General features: G+C 38.3%; 4 protein-coding genes and 2 long non-coding RNA genes across 8 annotated transcripts; 4 read left to right on the top strand and 2 right to left on the bottom strand.

Moving 5' to 3' along the window:
• Positions 1-952: 952 nt before the first annotated feature.
• LOC122357561 lies at positions 953-5,215 on the bottom strand. The gene is made up of 5 exons (XR_006252492.1): positions 5,078-5,215; positions 4,445-4,573; positions 2,573-2,622; positions 2,260-2,493; positions 953-1,652 (listed from the first exon to the last, which is right to left on the bottom strand). It is a non-coding gene; the product is annotated as an uncharacterized LOC122357561 (long non-coding RNA).
• Positions 1,572-6,820, top strand: fermt3b (FERM domain containing kindlin 3b). The gene is made up of 14 exons (XM_043256954.1): positions 1,572-1,695; positions 2,274-2,507; positions 2,587-2,703; positions 2,942-3,110; positions 3,202-3,304; positions 3,386-3,493; positions 3,778-3,906; positions 4,052-4,098; positions 4,242-4,366; positions 4,511-4,617; positions 5,090-5,305; positions 5,402-5,526; positions 5,646-5,787; positions 5,929-6,820. Exons 1-14 carry the CDS (start codon positions 1,572-1,574, stop codon positions 6,106-6,108), a joined length of 1,926 nt encoding a protein of 641 aa, XP_043112889.1. The 3' UTR covers positions 6,109-6,820.
• On the bottom strand, positions 5,380-7,705 carry LOC122357562. The gene is made up of 3 exons (XR_006252493.1): positions 7,572-7,705; positions 6,019-6,125; positions 5,380-5,510 (listed from the first exon to the last, which is right to left on the bottom strand). It is a non-coding gene; the product is annotated as an uncharacterized LOC122357562 (long non-coding RNA).
• Positions 7,690-12,777, top strand: slu7 (SLU7 homolog, splicing factor). Its single transcript, XM_043256955.1, has 16 exons — positions 7,690-7,828; positions 8,091-8,254; positions 8,356-8,509; positions 8,597-8,677; positions 9,196-9,360; positions 9,528-9,596; positions 9,723-9,758; positions 9,856-9,984; positions 10,228-10,325; positions 10,898-10,965; positions 11,070-11,209; positions 11,302-11,463; positions 11,554-11,658; positions 11,830-11,904; positions 11,993-12,106; positions 12,211-12,777. Exons 2-16 carry the CDS (start codon positions 8,106-8,108, stop codon positions 12,388-12,390), a joined length of 1,725 nt encoding a protein of 574 aa, XP_043112890.1. The 5' UTR covers positions 7,690-7,828; positions 8,091-8,105; the 3' UTR covers positions 12,391-12,777.
• Positions 12,778-12,916: 139 nt separating this feature from the next.
• Positions 12,917-14,758, top strand: c1qtnf2 (C1q and TNF related 2). 2 transcript variants are annotated; one of them, XM_043256964.1, is made up of 3 exons: positions 12,917-13,191; positions 13,442-13,701; positions 13,825-14,758. In XM_043256964.1, exons 2-3 carry the CDS (start codon positions 13,455-13,457, stop codon positions 14,460-14,462), a joined length of 885 nt encoding a protein of 294 aa, XP_043112899.1. In that variant the 5' UTR covers positions 12,917-13,191; positions 13,442-13,454; the 3' UTR covers positions 14,463-14,758. The 2 variants fall into 2 exon arrangements, with proteins under 2 accessions (XP_043112899.1, XP_043112900.1); XM_043256965.1 differs by having other exon boundaries at positions 13,386-13,701.
• An 825-nt stretch (positions 14,759-15,583) lies between these two features.
• Positions 15,584-22,393, top strand: nocta (nocturnin a). 2 transcript variants are annotated; one of them, XM_043256960.1, is made up of 4 exons: positions 16,025-16,162; positions 18,906-19,024; positions 20,293-20,559; positions 21,110-22,393. In XM_043256960.1, the coding sequence occupies exons 2-4, from the start codon at positions 19,006-19,008 to the stop codon at positions 21,994-21,996; spliced, it is 1,173 nt and encodes a 390-aa protein (XP_043112895.1). In that variant the 5' UTR covers positions 16,025-16,162; positions 18,906-19,005; the 3' UTR covers positions 21,997-22,393. The 2 variants fall into 2 exon arrangements, with proteins under 2 accessions (XP_043112894.1, XP_043112895.1); XM_043256959.1 differs by lacking the exon at positions 18,906-19,024 and having other exon boundaries at positions 15,584-16,162.
• The last annotated feature ends 481 nt before the right edge of the window (positions 22,394-22,874 follow it).

Raw genomic sequence — 22,874 nt, 5'->3', positions numbered from 1 at the left:
ATTTTAGCCAAGTTGTCCTGTTACTAATAACCTCATTTTGGTCTGACTAGTACAGTTGACTTTCTGTCAAAGACCCAAAGTTGGATTACGCTTCATATGAATTTAGGTGCTGTAACTAGCTATGTTCAGTTTCCCAATCACTTGTATTGGTAATAGTAGCGTCATGTGACACGTAAAATCGGAGGTTTGACTGCTAGAAATTCAACCATGCCATCGCAGGAATACATTAAATTTTAAATATATTACAATAGAAGTAAATATCTGTAATATTGTTTTTTTTTACTGTATTTTTCATTAATTCGACAACACTATCAAACATTTGTCTAAACTTTCTAAAACAAATAGGCCTACAAGTCAGAAGATTTGCATAATAATTATGAGCTCTGAAGTCTTACCTGCAAATATTGCATTTACTCTCCATTTCTAGAAAACATTAAAATGAAGTGTAAGATGAAATTTCAATATGATTTAAATTTCATTTTTTGTGTGTATCCCACATAGGCCTGCCCTTTTTATTTTTATTTTTCTCTGTGTTGATTAAAAAAACAGTGCGTAATACACTCAGCTGTCTAGGTGGTACTTTCATGCCCATATAACATGAGTCTACGTGGTTGAGTTTCTGTTATATTGGGTAAGAGCACATTTAGTGTGAAAACAACAGTCATACACAGTTCCGTTACACGGAAGCTAAGAAAAGAGGAACACCCTTTTCTGTCAGCTCTGACATACCCTGAAAAACCACAACTGATTTTACAGCAGAGGGGTCTTGTCTATATGCATGTGTGTCTGTTTATCTCATGAAGAGACCTATCATCATTTAATTGACCGCACCAGAGAGAGACACTACCACCAGCAGATCCAGAGCCAAACAGACAAGGTAACAAAATAATCATTGCTTAAATTATATTTTGAGCTATTAACTGTAATTTTAAAAAAAATGACAGTGAGAAAGTTCTCTGTTCATTTTATTTCAGATAACTAACAAATAGGTAATCGTTTAGAAAAGAAATGTACAATACAAAATATTAAGGTGGTATAAATTACATCTAAAGCGTTTTATTTATTTGAACAGGATATTATCTAAAGGTGATTACGACACGTTGCACTATTTTGCAGCGTTGTGTCTACATTAATTTATTTTATTGTAAAGTTCAAATGGCATTTGCGTTACAGATTTAATATTTTTGGGTCTATTTCAGTTTTCAGTTTCAGTCAACTATTTTCAGAATTATCACACACACACCCACGTGACCCATATATATAAACCAACACACCCTATTACACACATCGGTGAATTAGACACTTTACCAAAAGAGGAAATGTGGTTCCATTAGATTCGTGTATAAACGGGAAGTATCGGCCTCGGTAAACTAGGAGCAAACGAGGCTGGATGAAGCATGATCTGGTGATGTGTCACCAACATTTCCATCAGCGTGATCATGCTAAGCATGTGAGATACGGCTGCTCATCATGCGTTTAACATTTGGTCCATCAAAACCGACGCTTTTAAACAGAATAATGTCTGATCAAACCTCGATGTTTCCGTATTTTTACTATCCCTTGTCAGCAGTATGGCAGCGTGGGACCTTACAGTCACAGTGGAGGATCTTGGTCCGGACGCCCCACCTCTTAAAGTCAGCGTGACCTCTGATCTGCACATTGGTGGAGTTATTCTCAAATTAGTTGAGATGACCAGTGAGTTATGATCTAGATGCTTCAAATAAAGGCTATTATATTTGCTTTTTTATACACATACTATAACATCCTCATGTCTCACAATGGACTGACATGTACTACCATTAAAAAGTTTATGATCAGTATATTTCTTTTTAATTAATACTTCTACTGAAAAAGGAAGGTGTTAAAACTGGTTGAAAGTGACTTTTACATTGTTAGTATAGATATTAATTTTATATAAATGCTGCTCTATAGAACTTTAGCTATATTTATTAGAGAATCATGAATACAATATACATCATGATTTCAACAGCAGTTTTCAACTTTTTTTAAACACCAAAAATACTCCTATCAGAATGATTTTTTTTGCATATCAGAAAGATCATTTTAGTAATGGCCATTTTAAAATGTAATGGCTGTAAATGTAAAATTTTAATTTTAAAATATTTTGGGAAAATACTTCAATTGTGAGAATTGTTTTCTATATTTTTGATCTGATAAATGCAGCCTTTACCTACTCCAAACAATAGCATATCACCACAAGAAACCTGTTTTTATCCTGGTTCCTAAATCTGTATTTACCCTCTTATTTGTAGATCTGAAGAAGGACTGGTCCGATCACGCCCTGTGGTGGGAGCAGAAGCAGCAGTGGCTGCTGAGGACCGGCTGGACTCTGGACAAATGCGGGGTCCACGCAGACGCTCGCCTCTTCTTCACCCCGCAGCACAAGTCTCTGCGACTGGGCTTACCGAACGGGGCCACGCTGAAAATGCGAGCCTGCTTCTCCAGTCCCGTATTTCGCACAATTATGGGCATCTGCAGGGTTATCAGTAAGTGAAGGATCAAGCTTGGATCCAACACCCCCTCCATAAGCAATCTGAAAGTTTAAGGTTACCATTTTGGTTTCAGATTTACGTCACCCAGAGGAGCTCTCCTTGCTCCGTCCTGTTGAGGAAAAAAAGAAAAAGAAAGACAAAGACTCCTCAGAAGAGCTGTATGATATTACAGATGTTCCTCTAACCGCAGGTGCACAAAATAACACATTAAAGAAGCTTTTAATACACCGCTGTACTATACATGTTTTTGTATCCTCAATGCTTTTTTTTTTGCAAATACAGTAAAAACTAATATTGTGAAATATTAAGAGACGTTTTAGTAGAATGTATTTTTCTCCTGTGATGGCAAGGCTAATTAGGAGTCATTGCTACAGTCCTCAGTCCTTCAGGTTTTTCCATGTTGGAAACAATTGTTTTTTTGGATGTAGGCTCTGTTCAAGCTCTGTACAATGGCATGCCGGCTCATTTTGCTGACTCTCCAAAGACTGAGGCTGTGTATAAGATGCTGTCTGTCAGTTTGCCCTCACCTGCTCCTGAAGTCATGGCTAAACTCTACCGGCCAGCCAGTGTGGTGGACAAAACACATATCCACACCAGGTAAAGCAGAGAAACAAAGACTTAAAACAATAAGTCTAAAATAATACTTCACATTTCATCCTTAATATAAGTCTTCCTCTGTTCTCTGCAGGTGGCTGGATTCGTCTCGTTCACTAATGCAGCAGGGAATACAGGAGAATGACAAACTATCGCTTCGTTTCAAATACTACACTTTTTATGATATGGATCCCAAGGTAGCGGTGGTAAAGACGCATGGCTTCATTTTATTTCGAAGAATCAATAAATTAAAATCGATTCTCTCGTTGTTGTTGTAGTATGATGCGGTGCGTTTGACGCAGCTGTATGAACAAGCTCGCTGGGCTATTCTCTTGGAGGACATAGACTGCACAGAAGAGGAAATGATGCTCTTTGGAGCCCTGCAGGTACAAAAGAGAAAAGCTAACAATCAATATGGCCATTGCAACTACAAAACAGATAAACAGCTAAACCGATGTTTGCATAAAAGGAATACGGGTAATATAAAACAAAAAGAAAAGAGAATTTCATGTGAGTGTGGATCATGGTCTAATAAAAAGTGATTTGTTGGATCAACGCACCTAAATGAAAACAAGCAACAAAAGAGCACGGTCAAACTACGTTTTTGAAACAGCATAAAAGGAATAACAGCATTCTAACATCTTCCTGTTGTTCTCGCTCTCTTATTCAGTACCACATAGGAAAACTGTCCTTGTCTCAGGACCTGGTCTCTTCCTGTCAAGGGATGGATGACTTGGACTCTGCCCTGAAATCCCTGGAGGTCAAGATGGTGGGAGATAGCAACAGCACAGAGATGCTGGTGAGAGACACTTCCTCTATACTAATAGAATAGCAGAAAATGAGGCGTGGAGATTGAGCTGCAGGGATGCAGGGATGCAGGGACAGATTCAGAGGTACTAAATCTGTTATCAGAAGAGCTATAAAAATTGGATTTACTTTCACAGGATAACATGACTGCCCCAGAGCTGAATGACCATTTGAAAATATTTCGGTAAGGTCTTTTTCTTTGGCCAAGTCCTACTGAATCCTACTTTCACTAACAACTACAAAGAAACAGTCAGATTGGATTAAACATTAAGGTTTGCATAATAAGGGCTTAATCAATTTGATCTTTAATCTTTTTCCACCCTGCAGGCCTAAGAGACTAACTCTGAAGGGTTACAAGCAATACTGGTGCAAATTTCAGGACACATCGATCTCCTATTATAAAAGTGTAGAGGATCGCTACGGAGAGCCCATTCAACAACTGAACCTGAAAGGTCATTTTTAAATTTAACTTGACTTTTATTTTATCTTCCCACACTGTGCTTGTACAACATGTGAGTATGTTTTCACACCTTAGTCAAGGCTGAAAAGAAAGTAGGCTGTTATCTGTTATCTGAGACACTTCTGCTTCTCTGTAGGCTGTGAGGTTGCCCCTGATGTCAACGTAGCGGGCCAGAAATTCTGCATCAAACTCCTCGTTCCTGCACCAGACGGCATGAATGAAATCTACTTGCGATGTGAAAATGTACGTATAACAAAAGAAAAACTCTGATAAGAAGTGGTCTATTAAATAACCCAAGTCTGCATTTGATCAAATAGTAATATTGTAAAAATTGTATCATTATTTATTTTATATTTTGATGTATTTTTTATATAATATATTCTGCAATAAAATATGCAAATTTAAATTTTAAGTAGCTATTTTAATTTTGAGCATTGGTCTTCAGTGTCACATGACCCCCTCAGAATTTATACTTATATGCTAATTTGCTGCTCAAATTTTTTGTTATTATCAATGTTAAAAAATAATTGTGATGCTTAATACTTTTGTGTACACCATATTTTTTAGTGTCCCTTGTTCTTTGAATCCAAAAGAGCAGAATTGACAACTTTTGAACATTTGTGTACTTGCAGAGATCAAAACGAATTATATCTACTTAAAAAATAAATAAATAAATGAATGAATTCATTTAGTTTTAACCTACCCCCTGAATCAGGAGAAGCAGTATTCTCAGTGGATGGCCGCCTGTAAGCTGGCGTCCAAAGGCTTGACGTTACTGGACAGCTCGTACGAAAGTGAAGTGAAGAACATCCAGACGTTCCTTTCAATGCAGCGTTCAAACTCCGCAGCTCCCACGGCGCAGACTGACGACAGCATCAACACACACAGCCTCGTCTCACCCAGATACCATAAGAAGTACAAGCCCAAACAGGTGGAGGGACCGAGAGACCAGTTATTTCACGTTATACAATATATTGCAATGTCTTCGGTGTTTGTGTAGCCTTTCACCTCCTCTTGTTGTTTTCAGTTAACCCCTCGTATCCTGGAGGCCTTTCAGAACGTGGCGCAGCTCTCTTTGACGTCTGCCATCTTGAAGTTCCTGCAGATCTGGCAAGCTCTGCCTGATTTTGGAATTTCTTACTTCATGGTCAGGTGAATAGACAGAAGATCGTGGTCAGCCTACGATGTACCTTTTAAACGAGCCTGTATGAGTATGCTGTGGTATGCGCTAACACGAAGGATTTATTTTATAATTGTAATCTATTTCTCAGGTTCAAGGGCAGTCGTAAGGACGAAGTTCTGGGCATCGCCAACAACCGCCTGATCCGTATAGACCTGGGAGTCGGAGATGTGGTGAAGACTTGGCGTTATAATAACATGAGACAGTGGAACGTTAACTGGGACATACGACAGGTAGGTTTCAATAAAAGTGTGATGATATTATAACAACTGTGATGCATTTCGTTTAATTTCAGTGAAGCGCCCTTCCTTTTTGCTCTGTGCATTCCCTGACTTACTTTTTATCTCCGTTACGGACACCTGCGTCTGTTGTAGGTGGCGATTGAATTCGACGGAAACATTAACATAGCGTTCAGCTGTGTGAACGCAGACTGTAAGGTTGTGCACGAGTACATCGGAGGATACATCTTCATGTCCACTCGCGGACGACAGCAAAGCGACACACTGAACGAGGAGCTCTTCCACAAACTCACCGGTGGCCACGAGGCTCTCTGAGCACAAAACAGAGAAACCTGCAAAGAAAAACATTACTGGAGCTACAAATGGAGGAAACTAAGAATTGAGTGTTAGCACTGTACTGTCCCTTCCCCTGTTTTTTTTTTTGTTTAATTTCATTTAGTGTTCAATATACAAGCATTTGAATTGAAATATGGACGTTTTCCACAACGTTACGAGCATCTAATGAGTCTGTATAAATCATGCCACCTAATATAATAAGTGGCTAATGTGGAAATATGACAAAATGAATGATTTCTGATATATTTTTTTAAATATCTTACTATAATGAATTTTGACATAAAACACTTATTATTTAGCAGTGTGTCTAAATTTCTGCCATCTCATACGATAAACAGCTCAGGAAACCACTGTCTAACCACTGATATTAGTCACTAGTCTAAAGCTATCTATCTCAGTCCAACAGAGTTTCAGTTACTTTTACCAGGATTATTTTTAGATAGTCCTCAGTGTCATTATGGGAGAGGATGTTTAGTTTTGAGTTAACAAAGTGCCATCTCTTCATTGTCCTTGTGAGTTCACCACCTTGCTGATTCTCCATTACTATTATTACGTATGAGAAAAATAATGTGTTAAAATATTGTGAATATTATTAAGCATTATGGTATACTATTATATTCCTTTAAACTAGTGCTGTCGAATGATTAGTCCCGATTAATCACATCCAAAATAAAAGTTTTTCTTTACATAATATGTGTGTGTGTAATGTCTATATGTATTATGCATTATATATATATATATATATATATATATATATATATATATATATGAGAAATGTTATATTTCTATTTTGAATATATATATATATATATATATATATATATATATATATATATATATATATATATATATATATAAAATCTAAAATAGAATATAACTATGAATGTATATACATTTAACTGTTTTCAAGATATATACCGTATGTGTGTGTCTGTATATACAAAATAAATATACACAGTAAACAAAAACTTGTATTTTGGATGGAATTAATCATTTGACAGCACTAGTGTAAAAGAATATAATTGTATACCATAATGCCTAATAATATTAGCAATATTTCAACACATTATGTTTCTCATACATAATAATGATCAACAAGGCTGTGAACAGCACTACTTTAAACAATGAAAATTGTATTATACGAGTGGCCTGTGTGTATGTAACATATTTTGAACTTCTCATAGTAATTTTAACTTTTTTTTTCTTCTGGGTTTCAGAGTGTTTATCATGTCAGTATAATCACTTGGATTTCCTCATTTGTATCTATCTTAATATAAAAATATGTGCCGAATCCATAATCTGCTGAATCCTTTCGAGCTAAAGACAAATCTGAGGAAGGTGTAGTTTTAGGCTAACAGGCTGTTCTAACATCCATGGAGGAGACAGGCGAAGTTTTTTTACATCCTTACGCAGCATTTGTTATTATGAAGAATAAATAGTACCATGAGAGAATGTTAAACTTCCTCAAACTTGTTTCTGACGCAACACACACTGCTCAGTTCATGGCGCGAAGGTCCGCCTGTAGCTTTCCAGTCTTGACAGCAACAATACTTCAGTCCAGACGAGGGCGTCCCGCAGACAGGAAACTACACGCATCTCGTCGCAGCGAAGAAGACGTCGACCGGAAGTGCGCATGTAGCACGCCTGTAAACAAGCGAGCAGTAGTTCTATCTTCAATTCATATTCAGCTAAACAGCAGGTAAATTGATAACTTATTGACTTAAAACTGGCACATGAGCAATACTATCTATCACTTTTCATGTTCAATCAACGTCTCTGTAAATAGATGTCGTAACCGTCTGGTGTTGGTTATGTGTGTTTGCTCTTTGTCACCGCATATTTAGGTTATTTATATTTCTCTGTGTGTGTATTGTTTGTGTGTGTCTGTTATCGGGAGTTTTTTTCAGAATCACATTTATTCTTTTAAGAGCTTGTTCGTTCTGACTTGTCTTTGTACGCAGGTGTAGCTGAAGATCATGTCGAAGGAGGAGGTAAAAGTGACGGAGGGGATCGTAGATCTCGAAGAGCCGAAGAAAATGACCCGAGAAGACTGGAGGAAGAAGAAAGAGCTTGAAGAGCAGAGAAAACTGGGAAATGCCCCAGCTGAGGTTGACGAGGAGGGGAAGTAAGTTAAGCGGATGAACATAACAACTGAGCAGGCTGCACTGGACTGTTTTTGCCATATATGCTGTAACGTTTTCCCTGATTGTAATATTTTGTTACCAGGGATATCAACCCTCATATTCCACAGTACATTTCATCAGTCCCTTGGTACATCGACCCATCAAAGAGACCCACACTCAAGCACCAGAGACCCCAGCAAGAGAAACAGCCGCTGTTTGCGCCCATCGGAGATTGGTATAAAAGAGGTGTACAAGAAGTGAGCACTCTCTCTACCCAGATAGCTGTGAATTATTTAAAAAACAATTATTTTGTGTCTAAATCTTATTGCCTCCCTGTCAACTAGAAATCGGTCAGCACAAAATTCAGAAAAGGGGCATGTGAAAATTGTGGAGCCTTGACACATAAGAAGAAAGACTGTATGGAGGTAAATAGTTAATGCGACTATGTTGTCATATGTCAAAATCTGTCTTAAAGGGATAGTTCAACCAAACATGAAAGCAATTGTCCTTCCACAATCAAGGTCCAGAAACATAGTAATGACATGGTTAAAAAGGTCCATGTCAACCGTAATTTTACAAAGCTGTGAGAATACTTTTTGTGTGCAAAGAAAACAAAAATAACAACTTTATTCAACAATTTCTTCTCTCCTGGAACAGTAGATTATCATTGTTGATCTGTGTACATTGCTTTCATCTGCTACATTGCTTTCATTGCTGTTCTTGTCAACTTTTTATTCATCAAGTAATCCAGAACAAAAATGTAGCACGATTTCCACAAAATGATTAAGCTGCACAACTGTTTTTTTTTTTTTTTTTCAACATTGATAATATTAAGACGTTAATATAAGATGTTTCTTGAGCACCAAATCAGCATTATAGAAAGGACCTTTTACACCAGAGTCACCATTTCTGATAAAATCTTGTGCAAAAATGTCTTTCACAGAGACCCAGAAAAGTCGGAGCGAAGTTTTCTGGCACAGGCTTGGCACCAGATGAGCACCAACAGATTCAGCTCTCAATGGATTATGATGGGAAGAGAGATCGCTGGAATGGGTACGATCCTGATGAGCACATGCGCATTGTAGAGGAATATTCAAAAGTTGATCTGGTAAGACATGTTGTTGGATATTTTTGTGTATTTGTATATTTTATATATTTATTTCAATTTATGCATATGCTATTAATGCAATTTTTTTAATGTGACCATTGTGGCACATTTTTATGGAACAATCTTTTATTGTGTAGGTAAAGCAAATTATTTGTCTTTCATAACAGGCTAAGCGCACTCTCAAAGCTCAGAAACTGCAGGAGGAGTTGGCTTCTGGTAAACTAATGGATCAAGCTGTAAGTATTTAAAATTAAAAACAAATTCTCTGTGTTTTTCCACATTCCTTTTATAGCTACTATATGTTTGTCATAAGCTTTAATTTTTCTACTTTTGTTCAACCTAATATTTCTTCTTGCATCCAGAATTCAAGAAAGCATCTTGGCGATGATGCAGCGCAGGTATGTCACACGCTTTTTTTAAAGTACGTTGCGGACTCTAAAATAAATTGTATCATAAACATTTCTCATTTACATTTTTTTCACTCCCTGTCCACAGGGTGACCACAGCAGTGAAGATGAGGATGACGACAAATATGTTGATGACTTTGACATGCCTGGGCAAAACTTTGATTCCAAGAGACGAATCACAGTTAGAAACCTGAGGATCCGGGAGGACATCGCGAAGGTGAAAACAGCTTGAAATTTTGCAAACCAATGACTGTTAATTAAAAGCATGAGACTTCTTGTTTTTAGAAATACATGTCATTTTTTTTCTTTCTCATAAGTCCTAGTAATATGATCAATAAGAGAAGTAATGTGGGCTTGACATCAGGATTAGTAGTAGCATATGATTAAACATTACTATTATATACACCTTATGATTATGATTGCTGATTATGATTTTTTTTCCAACTATTTTACTTTACAGTACCTCAGAAATCTGGATCCAAATTCAGCCTATTATGATCCTAAGACTCGAGCCATGAGGGAGAACCCATATTCCAACACTGGAAAGAATCCAGAAGAGTAGGAGCATTTTCTTCAACGTATTAAATCAAGGAAAATGTTAGAAAGTTATAGGCTTCTTATAGAAAACTTGCAGATTATGTCATAAAGGAATAGTTCGTCCATAAATGAAAATTCTGTCATCATTTACTCATTCTCAAGTAGTTCCAAATCTGTATGAATTTCTTTGTTCTGCAGAACACGAAAATATTTTGAAGAAAGTTTGTAACCAGGCTGTTTTGGGTCACCATTGACTTCCATAGTAATAAAAAAAAATCCTATAATATATTAGGAAATTCATAAAGGTTTGGAACTACTTGAGAATGAATAAATAATGACAGAATTTATATTCTTTTAAATCACAACACACTTCACCACTAAGGCACAAGTTAATCTAAAGTCTTGGATTGTAAACAGTTTTGGATTAAAAATCTCCTAAATGCCAAGATTGTTGATATATGTAGCTTACTAAATTGCAAGCTGAAAATATACATCACTGTAAGTTGTGTAAGGGTACATTTTAAGTCACCATGTTTGGGTGTCTTTCTGTAGTTGTGTCTGCCTGTCCTCAAAATGATGTGTTTGGTTTGCAGGGTTGGCTACGCTGGAGACAACTTTGTGCGCTACTCCGGAGACACCATTTCCATGGCCCAGACACAGCGTGAGTCGACTCATACACAAGTTCCTCTCTACCTAATGGTAAAAATGGTCTCCAGACTCTCAGTTTCTGTTGGCCTGACATTGTTTTGTGTTTTTCCTCTGCAGTCTTTGCTTGGGAAGCCTATGAGAAAGGATCTGAAGTTCACCTTCAGGCAGATCCAACCAAGCTGGAGCTCCTGCATCAGTCCTACAAAGTCAAAAAGGATGACTTCAAAGAGAAACAGAAAGAGAGTATTTTGGAAAAGGTACAGTTTAGAATCTCCGTGTTTTACACCAAGCAACATTTCTTGCCGCTCTGCTCTGTGTGCTGATGGCGCTGCGTCGCACCTCTCTGCAGTATGGAGGGCAGGAACACTTGGATGCCCCTCCGCGAGAGCTTCTGCTGGCTCAGACAGAGGAGTATGTGGAGTATTCTCGTCATGGCGCTGTGTTGAAAGGACAGGAGAAGGCTGTGGCATGTTCAAAATACGAGGAGGATGTGCTCATTAATAACCACTTGGTAAGTTAGTGAACTCTAATGGAAATGTTGCGTAACTGGACTAGATGTTATTTTATGGATGCTGAATTTTTTTCCATTTGGCTTTTGCAGTGTATTTGGGGATCGTTTTGGAAAGATGGTTATTGGGGTTACAAATGCTGCCACTCAATGGTGAAGCAAAGTTACTGTACTGGAGAAGCTGGCAAGAAAGTGGCAGTGAGTATCAGTTGTATTCATATGTATGTTATTATGAAGCATTTATTTTATATTATTTCATTTAGTTTTTTGTTTAATTTTTATTATCATCAAATGCGTATTTGATGCATTTGTCTATTTTTATTAAACGTACATCTGCTCTAAAAACAAGTTTTTTGCTTACTTTTTCAGAGCAATTCTTGTGTTCCATTTGAAGAGGATGTAGAGGAGGCTGAAACGAGTAAAGAACCAAAGACTCTTTTACAGGTACATTAATGGCAGCTGCCTTTTTGTGATATAATTCCAATGGCAGGAAGATTATTGTATTATAATAATGTGTTCTTTTAATTCACAGATGCACCAAGAAAAAATGAAAGATAAGAAGAAAAAGAAAAAGAGCAAGAAACACAGAGATTCTGACAGCAGTGATGAGGAAGATGAAGCAAAAAAGAAAGAAAAGCTGAAGAAGGTGGGTGGGCTGTTCCTGCCACACGGACTCGTACATTCGTATCCAGATGTTTCTGTGCTCTACAAAGACTATTGTAAAAGAAAATACCGCGTCTTTCTTTGCAGGCATTGAGTGCAGAGGAGCAGAGGCTGAAGCAGGTGGCTGAGATGATGCAGCTTGACGAGAGGAAGCGGCCGTACAACAGCCTGAAGGAAGTGCGTGAACCCACAGAGGAAGAGATGGAAGCCTTCCGCATGAAGCGCTGCCGACCCGATGACCCCATGGCCTCTTTCCTGGGGCAGTGAACGAAAACAGAAATGTCTTTTGTCGCCAGGCACAGAGATCTCATGGTCTCAGTTATTGTAAAATCTGTTCTTGTTTATTCTGTGTTACTGTCGTTGAGCGGAAAACATCCCATATTATTAGGACATGAAAGTCCTGCATTCTTTTTTTTTTTTTTTTTTTGTATAAATCTGTGCAGATTATAGAAGAAAATAAATCAGATTTTCATAATGTCATTTTTAGTCTTTTAATGATAAATTGCCCAGTAAATTACAAATGGGGTATGTTTGGTGAATCATCTGTTTTGATTTAGCAAATATGTTCCATTCTCCCATTCCAAGGTGTTTAAATTAGATTCAGAATGAAAATAACTTGACCGGTTGTTGACATTAAACATATTTAAACTTGAACATGGCCTTGTTTGGTTTTGTTGTGCTTCGTAAGCAAAATAATCCAAATCCTAGCAAATACTCAGAAGCGTTGAGAGTGTTTGATATAAACATGAACATTGTACATTTTGTATAATATAATAATCTAAAGCTTCTTTTATTGACTTTTGGGCTGCAGAAATATACTGTAATAGTTTGACAAGTTTTAAAGCCTGACAAATGAATCCCCTCCCCCAGCTGATTCAATTACATCATGGATGAAGTATCTGGCAGAGCACGTCTGCTAAAACTGGGTGGATGCTTGCAAAGTTGTGTGGAAGACATGTAAGATACAAATCGATTCACAATCTTGTTTGTATTCTCTGCTTTTGACTTTGCGCTATTGCCAAGAAAGCTGCCGGACCTTTGCATTGCAACTGCAATCTTATTCCTCCGGTGAGGGTTTTTTTTTTTCTAATGCATGCTTTGAATTTGTTGTATAATTATGTTCTGTGCTCTGTTACTTACATTTGCTACTTAAATAAAACTGTTCTTCAATAAGTTACAATCCGCGTTATTCACAACCTGCATGTATGTAATGCGATTTATGGTGCTTGTTTCTGTGCACGACTCTGTATATGTATATACAGGAAATCCATGGAAATTCCCCACGACAAAAATCTGGCCCCATCTGCTCTGTTTGCAGGCACAGCTGCATCATGCATCAGTTACCACTGGCTGCTTGCCTGCTGTCTCTGTTCTCTGTGTTGACTGTAGACTCATCCAAGAAGGGACGCAACTTCACCATCCATTCATCACAGCTTAGCTGCAGTTTGCCAGGCCCTCAGGGCCCCCCAAGGAGTCCAGGTGCAGCAGGTCCCAGCGGTAACGTAGGCAAGATGGGGATGCCAGGTATTGATGGCCAGGATGGGAAGGATGGTGACAAGGGACAGAAGGGCGAGAAAGGTAAAGCATATGATTATGTCTGTTGGGGTTATAATACCATTAATGGAAACCGTATTTAAATATATTTCATATCTATCAGTCTGACAAATAATTACGTTTTTGAACTTTATTCTCAAATTTTAGGGGAACAAGGCCGTCCTGGGAATCCTGGAAAACATGGTCCACAAGGACGTCCAGGGATTATTGGGAAGGCAGGGCTGAGGGGGCTTAAGGGGGTGCGAGGGGCACCAGGTGTGTTGGGAGTCTCTGGGATTAAAGGAGAGGTTGGAGATACGGGGGAAACCGGCGCCGCTGGAGGCTGTGACTGTGGAGCAGAGGCTCGATCTGCTTTCTCAGTAGCAGTAACCAAGAGCTATCCCAAAGAACGTACACCCATTCGCTTTAACCGGATTTTAATGAATGAGGGCGGTCATTACAACGCCACCAGTGGCAAGTTTAACTGTGTGATTCCTGGTGTGTATTACTTCACATATGACATCACGCTGGCTAACAAACATCTGGCGATCGGACTTGTCCACAACGGCCAGTACAAGATCAAAACATTTGACGCCAACACAGGAAATTATGATGTGGCCTCAGGATCAACAATCCTTAGACTGCAAAAAGGAGATCAGGTCTGGCTTCAGATCTTTTATTCAGAACAAAATGGACTGTTCTTTGATCCGTTCTGGACTGACAGCCTTTTCACAGGATTCCTAATTTTTGCTGATCAGCCTGCTCCAAATGAGGCAAATATGATGACTAATTCTGGATCATCCTGATTGAACTGTATATATATATATAGTTTTAATAAATGCTAATATTATTAAAAATATTATAATCTCACTATAAATGAAAAAAATAATCAGAATTAATATCAAAAATAGCAAAGATAAAAAACATTTTCACTCTTACACTTTTTTTTTTGATCAGGCTGCCCCAAATTAGGTGATTATGAAGACCAGCTCTGGAACATCCTGATTAAACTTGTTATTTGTTCCATATTTTATCAAACAGACCCCAGTAGATCCACCACATCAGTAACAGAGCAAAAAATGGATGAGTACAATAAATCATTATTTTAATTTAAAAAAAAATGAGTTGTCAAGTCTTAATTATTTATTATAATTATGAAAAGAAATTCAATGTAAGTTTTTGTTTTGTTGTTTTTTTCTTACTTTGACCTCAGGCTTAGGAGCCACGTTGTACGCTATGATGTTAGATACACGTGACCTTTGATCTACAACACTGTTCTGTTAATTGTTTCTTTTGTTTCTAGTATTGTTTATTTACTGTTCACATCATCTGATCTTGTATTCTACTACAGTTCAAAGGTGTAGCCGAGCTTGTCCACGCTGTCACTGGAGATTTGTGCAACCCACCTTTTGAGTTTCGTCCGAAAATAGCAGCCAACCATGCTGCTGCTGCTATCATCTAATCAATATAGGTTCATGGGCAAAGCTCCTATGTACACAAACAGTAGAGCAGTTATTGAGCCTGTCACTCGAGAACAGTAGGCTAAAGGTTAATGATCCTATGCTTATGTCATATATCACTCTGTAATCTGCCCCTCAAATCCCACCGAAATATCTTTGAATATACATATTTTAGCAGAACGATGGGCTTTCTTTTTATTTAAGCTGTATTTCTGTCTTTTCAGCCACTGATGTCTCTAATAAGCTACGAGTATTTCTTCTTATACCCACAGTATTACTAGAAAATCACGTCACCAAATATGGAAAGCGCGCGTGAGCTCGGAAAAGCGCACGACGTACGTCAAAGATGACGAAATATTCTGATTTCCATACGTCTCGGAACGGTCGACTCTGATTGGAGGGAGCACCTCCAAGCCCCTCCCACTGTCTGGATTTCACTTCAGTAAAAGCACGGGCTGTTCTTTGACTGTAGGACTAAACCATTCATTGTTGTATAGGTGACCGTCGGTTTAAAACACGTGTGTTGTTTGGTGTTTGTTTTTACATATGTTTTGGATAAGTTGTATATGTTAAAAACCCAACCGCAATCGTAATATTTCGCATAGAGAATAACTTAAAATATTATGCTATTTCATGAGTGCATGAAGTCCCACTCTACTGAAGTACCCTATCAAGAAATAGCTCACGTGTCATCCTAGAATATGATGACACTTTTACCGGCGTTTTCCCATAGCGTGAAAAGACAACGAAACATTTTTAAGTAGTCTCCAAAATGGCTTTGACAGGTGTTATATAAGTTTATGTAATAACTTATTCCGTACTCGGCCACAGTCCGGCTCTTATCAGTTTAAACAGAAGCACCGTCGACTGAAGAAGAACAATGTATCCGGCTCGACGCTGTTCATCGCTGCTCCACCGAGACCTGGCCGCAGCCTGCCTCTCATCGCTGGGCACACATCCGAGGAGGACCGCTCCGGTGAAGAAGAGAGCTCATCCTCTGCCAGCAAGGGCCAACTCCTCGCCCCTTCTGCTCGGTTCTCTACAAGGTAATGAAGATTTCGACGTTTGAGTTAAATTCGGTTGTTATGGTTTTATGAGGTGCAGTGTGAGAGGACTGCGGGAAGTCTTGGGTGTAAATGTGAAGAATGTGATTGGCGCTCATGTCCCTCTTGCTCTCACTCAGGTGACTCATGTATGAGTGTTAGTACAGTAAGAGGGAGAGCGGTGGCTGCCATACAAGTCAGACATACAGTTTCACATAGCAACGTTGTTGTTTGATTTCGTTTATGTTAAAGGCATTATATAATCTTTATTTCGATGCATTAGGTTTTTTTTTATTCTCCAACAAGAAAAAAACAATATGCATTTTTTCACGATTATAGTATTTATTTTAAACAAGCTTTATTTAATTAAATAAACGAGTGTTTATTCCTTTTAACTTTCTGGGAATCCTCTGTGCGTTTGTCATTCTTTGGGTTTGTTTTACATTTCTATAATTCAATTATATTTCAGCTTAAGTAACTGTAGTGCTTCAACTATAGGTGTTGTTTAGGTATATGTCGTAGGTATTGTTTCTAATTTAAGTTTAAGCATTTCTTCTTCTTTCTTCTAATGTTTATCTTTTATTTCATTTACCAGAAAAGGTTTTTAATAGGCGTAGTTTAAAGGTTTTAGTTCAGATGAAAAAGAGTCTTTGGAATTTTATACTCTTTTTGTCTTGAAAAAAAATTTGACAATTCTCATGGAAGTTTAATAATTAATTTGCTTGGGTTAGTTTGGTGTTCTCTTCTTGTATCTATTCTAGTCTGTCTTCCAGGTAACGTGATAGTCCTGCTAAAGGTCAGTGAACAGTACAGCCTTTAAACAGCCCCCGACGGTTCAATCCCCAAACTGAACTGGTTATCTGAATGAGATACGCTCTCTTCTTCGTTTATCAAACCCGTCCTCTGCATCATCCGTGCAATTGCCTCGTAGTATTAAACAGATAGGACAGTGCCTGCGATTAAGCTAATGAAAAGATGCAAAGCGACAGACACATGCTACTTTAAACCTACTAGACTTAACCAGTGAACGGATAAAACTCCGTACAACGTAAGTGATAGCCGCTCTGTGTGAACGGATCTGCTCTTGTGTAAGGAATTTGACCTGGAGCAGGACGAGGTCTGGGAACAGTGACATTATGAAAGTTAGACTGAATAAGCAAACACAAAGATCTCCAATAATTGCTGGAGTGAAGAACTAGTACTTTGCTGATTTGGATTTATAATAGTATGAATCCCCCTCAAGACCATAAATGCCCGCAAACATATATCCTCAGCTTGGATATTACCAAGTGTTTAATACTAACATGGTCCAAAAGTAGAATTTTTAAAAATCTGATGCTCTAAAACAAATTCCATTAAAATAACTGACTGTGGACGTGACCCCCTTAATGTCTATGTTGATTACATCTTTAATCCAAGGTGTAGCTTCTCATTAAATGTCATTTAGACATAGTTTTCAGGTTATAGTTGGTGTGCGTCATCTTCACACCTATGAGTTTGTCAGCATTTCTCTTAATCGGAGAATAGCTTTGTACTATTTGGTCACTAGTTGTCCCATGTGATAGTTTTACCAAGCCTACGTCACCAGATACGAGTCGTACGCAGAACAGGTTAAATTGTAGTTTTACAGTAGTTAAGATACATCATGTTAGGTAACAATGAGCAACATTTTTGTAGCATTTATTAATCTAGGTAAACTGTATGTCGAATATACTGTTGTTCACTGTTAATTTACAAATTGTCATTACTTAAATTGATTTTAATCATTAAAATTTGTAGTTTGGCGTCTGTAAGAACAAAGTCTGTTATGTTCACCAAGGCAGTTAAAATAACACTGTTAATATATTTCGTCATTTAATCCTGTGTTGGCAAAGCTGAGTTTTCAGCAGCTATTGCTACATTCTTCACTGTCACGATATATGTATTAAATCCCAGACTAATGCGCCATAACATATGTTAAATTAGAGCTGAATCGTTCTCTTTACCGTGCATAACTGTGTGTGTGAGTCCCTCTCGTGATTTTCAAATGAGTCATTGTTCAGAATGAATGGCAGGGGAAGCACACAGACACACTGGTTCATTCAGGAACCCCTTTGTGTAGGAACACACACACACACACACACACACACACACACACACACACACACACACACACACACACACACACGCTGTCACATCTGCAGTCCCCAGAATCTTCACATATGAAAGTGTGAGAGCTCAGTGGGTAGATGCTAGTGTTCTCTCTGTCAGTCGTACACTAACCCACTGACCGGACACTGGATCAGCACTGGATTAGTCTTGGACACCCTCAAAGTCAAAGAGAAGAGGATTGTGCCTTTAGATCACATGCATCGGAGACAGACAGTGGAAAAGCATATAATTAGAGGTATTTTTAAAAGAAATATGTGATTCTGAGTTCTTTAGATGAATAAGCTTGCATTTTACGGGTCATATACCCTGACTAGTCATTGATTTAGTTACAGTGGATGTATAGAGGTGGTGAGTTGACTTAGACAAGATGACAAATATGTTGGGGGGTTTTTTTTATGCTTATACAAGAGTTCCATGCGACTTACAATACTGAACCGGTTGGTTTAAATAGTTTGAATGCTGTGTGGTTTAAATGATTACTCAGCAAGTCATGAATGAATAGACTTTCCCATAAATAGCCCTGAGCATTCAGCACTTGACTATTACATTAATAAAAATCTTTATTTGTCACTTCTGCTTTTTCAACTTGACAAAGACATAACCAAACCCATAAATATAAAGAGAGAGAGGGACTGGATGTAGAGGTCTTGGATGTGTTCTTGAGGAGGTAAAGGAGACGACGAAGGTGGAACAAGATGGAATCAGATGATACGTGTAAGATTAATAAATCAAATCTGTGTTTCAAAATGTAAATAATCAGAATCATTAGTTTAATTGTGTGATTGTGTAAAACAGCCAAGTGTTTAAGGTCAGTAATGTTTTAATGTTTATGAAAAACATCTCATGCTCACCAATTATTTGATCAAAATACAGTAAAAACTGTAATATTGTGAAATAATCTTTTGTTGTTAAAACCATACATTTTGCTACGTAAATCTTTTTATTTTTAAAACATATTTATTGTTTCCTCCTTCCTATAATGTTTGAACATTAATGTAAATGTAAGGTTAAGATGACAGGAATGCAAAGTATGCTGCCATGATGCTATTGTTTTTGATCGTTGCTAATGTTTTCAGAGGGGTTTTTATTCTGCGTATTTTAAGTGGTTGTTTACTAGTCAAATTGCGTTGCTCAGGAAAGTAATAGAAAACCTCAAGACGCTTCATTAATTGAATTATCATTCCTGTTTCAGACTAGCTACTAATAAAGTTTATATACTCAAGTCTACGCTATAGTAATGGTGATTCTAGTACAAACAGGACTAAGGAAGGTTTCCTTTCCAAAAGGAGATTTCATGTTTCCTGCGGCACTGTTTGTTCTTGGTATTGTGTCTGTGAGTGGGGTTAAGTTTTCATGACAGACAGACGGTACACAGCAGTTTCCATGGCTACCCAATTACCAAGATGAATAATTTACATAAACTAGCCGTAAACTAGTATACCAAAGTCTCTGCGTCCTTTAAGATTTAAGAGGGCAATGAGATCAAACACTGGCTATGTAGGAATACAAGCCAAGAAACAAGCACACGCTTATGCAAGAATGCTAAAAGGTCACATCTAGTTAAACCTCTTCTAAAGGCACGAAACAAGCCCAGACAGATGCTGGGGCCTCAGAGACACGTCCCTTGTGAACTTAACATTTCAACATTTGATCAATACACTGTGATGTTTCATATAGTAACCAAACCATTTTCTAGTTTTACTTTTGTATTTATACTTCAGTAATACACTTTATATACAAGAACAGACAGACCTAGTTCATCAGCACTTTAACTAGCTACTATGTGCTGTCATACTGTTTATATTTTCATACACAGTGTACTACACCACTACTATTTATATCACTGGCTGCTGTTTGTTTTGTAGAAAGTATGCCGTCTTGTGTTTCATACTACGTACAAGTGACATGCTATAGGCCAGTGTTTGTGTGTGCGTGTATATGTATATGTATATATATATTTGGATGTTTTGTGATGTGTGCAGTGTGTCAGATGGGCAGCAGCAGCAGCAGCAGCAGTAGACACTTCAGCACTCTGGCCCAGACTCTGAGCAGCGCCGCTGTGGCAGATTCGAATGTGGATACTGACGACTACGAGTACGAGCAGGCTGACCCCGATGCGCTGCTGCGTGAATGTGAGGAGGTTTTGAGGAACCGGCCTCCTCGACTGCACAGAGACTTTATGATGAGCAGAGCCTGCTCACTGCAGAGCGCACCCATCCGTGTCATGCAGTGGAACATCTTAGCACAAGGTACAGAGTCTGTCTGCTTACGTGTTCGTTTCATGGTTGATTTACACGAGGTAACAAACCAGGGCTTTTGCGCTTCTAAAATATTAAGGCAGCTATATATATATATATTTGTATATGTGAGAAAAATAAGCTTAATATTATTTAGAATTCTAATGCTATTTTTCCTGAAGTAATATATATTTTATATTGCCACTTTACTAAACCCTAAGCAAATTCTTAAAATATAATGTGAAAATATTGTTTAAAAACTTGAAAAATCATGAAGTATGTGATAATAAAATTCAAAAGGTTTGGGGTCTGTAAAAAAAAAAAAAAAAAAATGTTTTTTTTTTTAATTTTTATATTCTCTTGGACTCAAGTTGACCAAGTTGCTTTTTTTAAAAAAAATCATATACACCGTTACATTTGTATTTTTTCTGAATGTATGAGGCAGTCCTAGCACCCGCTTTAAAAACTCCTTGTTTGTTGTTTATAAAACTTTATAAACCTTTTCACTGCAGTGTTACCATATGTAAACCTTAAACGTTCTTCATTGTTCTTGTATCTGCAGCTCTGGGTGAAGGCAAGGACGGTTTTGTGCGCTGCCCAATGGATGCGCTGAACTGGTCAGAGAGGAAGTATCTCATACTGGAAGAGATCCTCACCTACAGGCCAGATGTGTTGTGTCTACAGGAGGTGGACCACTACTTCGACACCTTCCAGCCCGTGCTCGCCAGCCTCGGCTACCAGAGCACTTTCTGCCCCAAGCCGTGCTCCCCCTGCCTGGACGTTCACAATAACAATGGCCCCGACGGCTGCGCTCTGTTCTTCAACCGCCGTCGCTTCCAGCTGCTCCACACCGCTCACCTCAGACTCTCCGCCATGATGCTCAAAACCAACCAGGTTGCCATCGTGGCTACTCTTCGCTGCAGGTTCACGGGTCGAGTCTTCTGCGTGGCGGTAACGCACCTGAAAGCGCGGAGCGGCTGGGAGGCGTTTCGAAGCGCACAGGGGGCCCACCTCCTCCAGCAGCTTTGCGAACTAACCACACAGTCCCACCTGGAGATGGATGATGAAAACCGGACTAGGGTTGGGGAGAGTGAAGGGGGTATTCCGTTGGTGGTGTGTGGGGATTTTAATGCGGAACCGAACGAGGAAGTGTACAGGCGCTTCGTAACTTCTCCTCTGGGGCTAGATAGTGCTTACAAGTGTCTGAGTGAGGACGGGAACACAGAGCCACCCTACACCAGCTGGAAAATCCGGCCCAGTGGAGAGAGCCGCTCCACCTTGGACTACATTTGGTACTCGGAAAGAGCCTTCCAGGTGGATGCTGTGCTAAAGATACCGAGTGAAGAGCAGATTGGGCCGGACCGGCTTCCGTCGTATCATTATCCCTCTGATCATCTGTCACTGGTGTGTGACCTAAGCTTCAGTCAGCAGCCTCATAGGCTCATGTAGCCGTCAATCATTAGAGCTGTCCAATAGGGATCCAGAGCAGCTTAGGACATTCCTAGGGTATGTGTGCACACGTCAGAATGTGAGAATGCGTTATTTGCATCACTGCATAGAATGTAACATATATTTTATTCACATAAACCTTATTTTCACCTGCTGACGTAGGTCTTAATACACCTCTGTGCTTATCATTTTCCTCAATTGAGATTATTATTATGCTCTCGTTGTTTGTTAAACAGAGGTTGTGCAATATATTGTAATTTATTAAGTGCTAAAGGATGATCTCAGGAAGACGCACAAATGAAAAAAAGTTTATATTTATACTGACTGTACTTTTTCTTTTAGTAACACTGTAATTATTGATATGTTTGCCCTTGATCAGTAAATACATCACAGTGTATTTAAATAGTGTGGTCTCTTTCTTTAATGACAAACTGTAATGAATCTGAAGTTGATCTCCAGAGGCAGGATTGAGCACCTCTGGAATATAGTATATAAAGACTGATAAAGGTGAGGGTGCTATTACTATGCAGTGGGATTTGCCCTGGTAGTATGAAACCAAAACAAATTATCCTTGAGCTGAAGATTTTACAAGCAAAAAGCTACGTTATCGTTATCCATCATAAAACATGAATCGACATACTTTTCATAGGATACTATCTGTTGTTCACTGGCAGTTTATTATTTATTTGCCTATAAATAGCCCAGTCACTATTATCCATCATCTTACCTTACCCAATATTAATGGCATCATTATATCTAATAATAAATTAAATAAAAATATTTTTACAAGTCTAAACAATAAAGACATATACATATACCTGACTAGTTTTGATGTTACTGAACTAATGATGCCTCAAGCAATCAGATTCATCCACTGA

This window comes from Puntigrus tetrazona, chromosome 14 (genome assembly GCF_018831695.1).
Source record: "Puntigrus tetrazona isolate hp1 chromosome 14, ASM1883169v1, whole genome shotgun sequence".
Lineage (NCBI taxonomy): Eukaryota > Metazoa > Chordata > Actinopteri > Cypriniformes > Cyprinidae > Puntigrus > Puntigrus tetrazona.
Note: the sequence above shows the minus strand (reverse complement) of the source record. Positions and strands in the feature narration are given on the sequence as shown.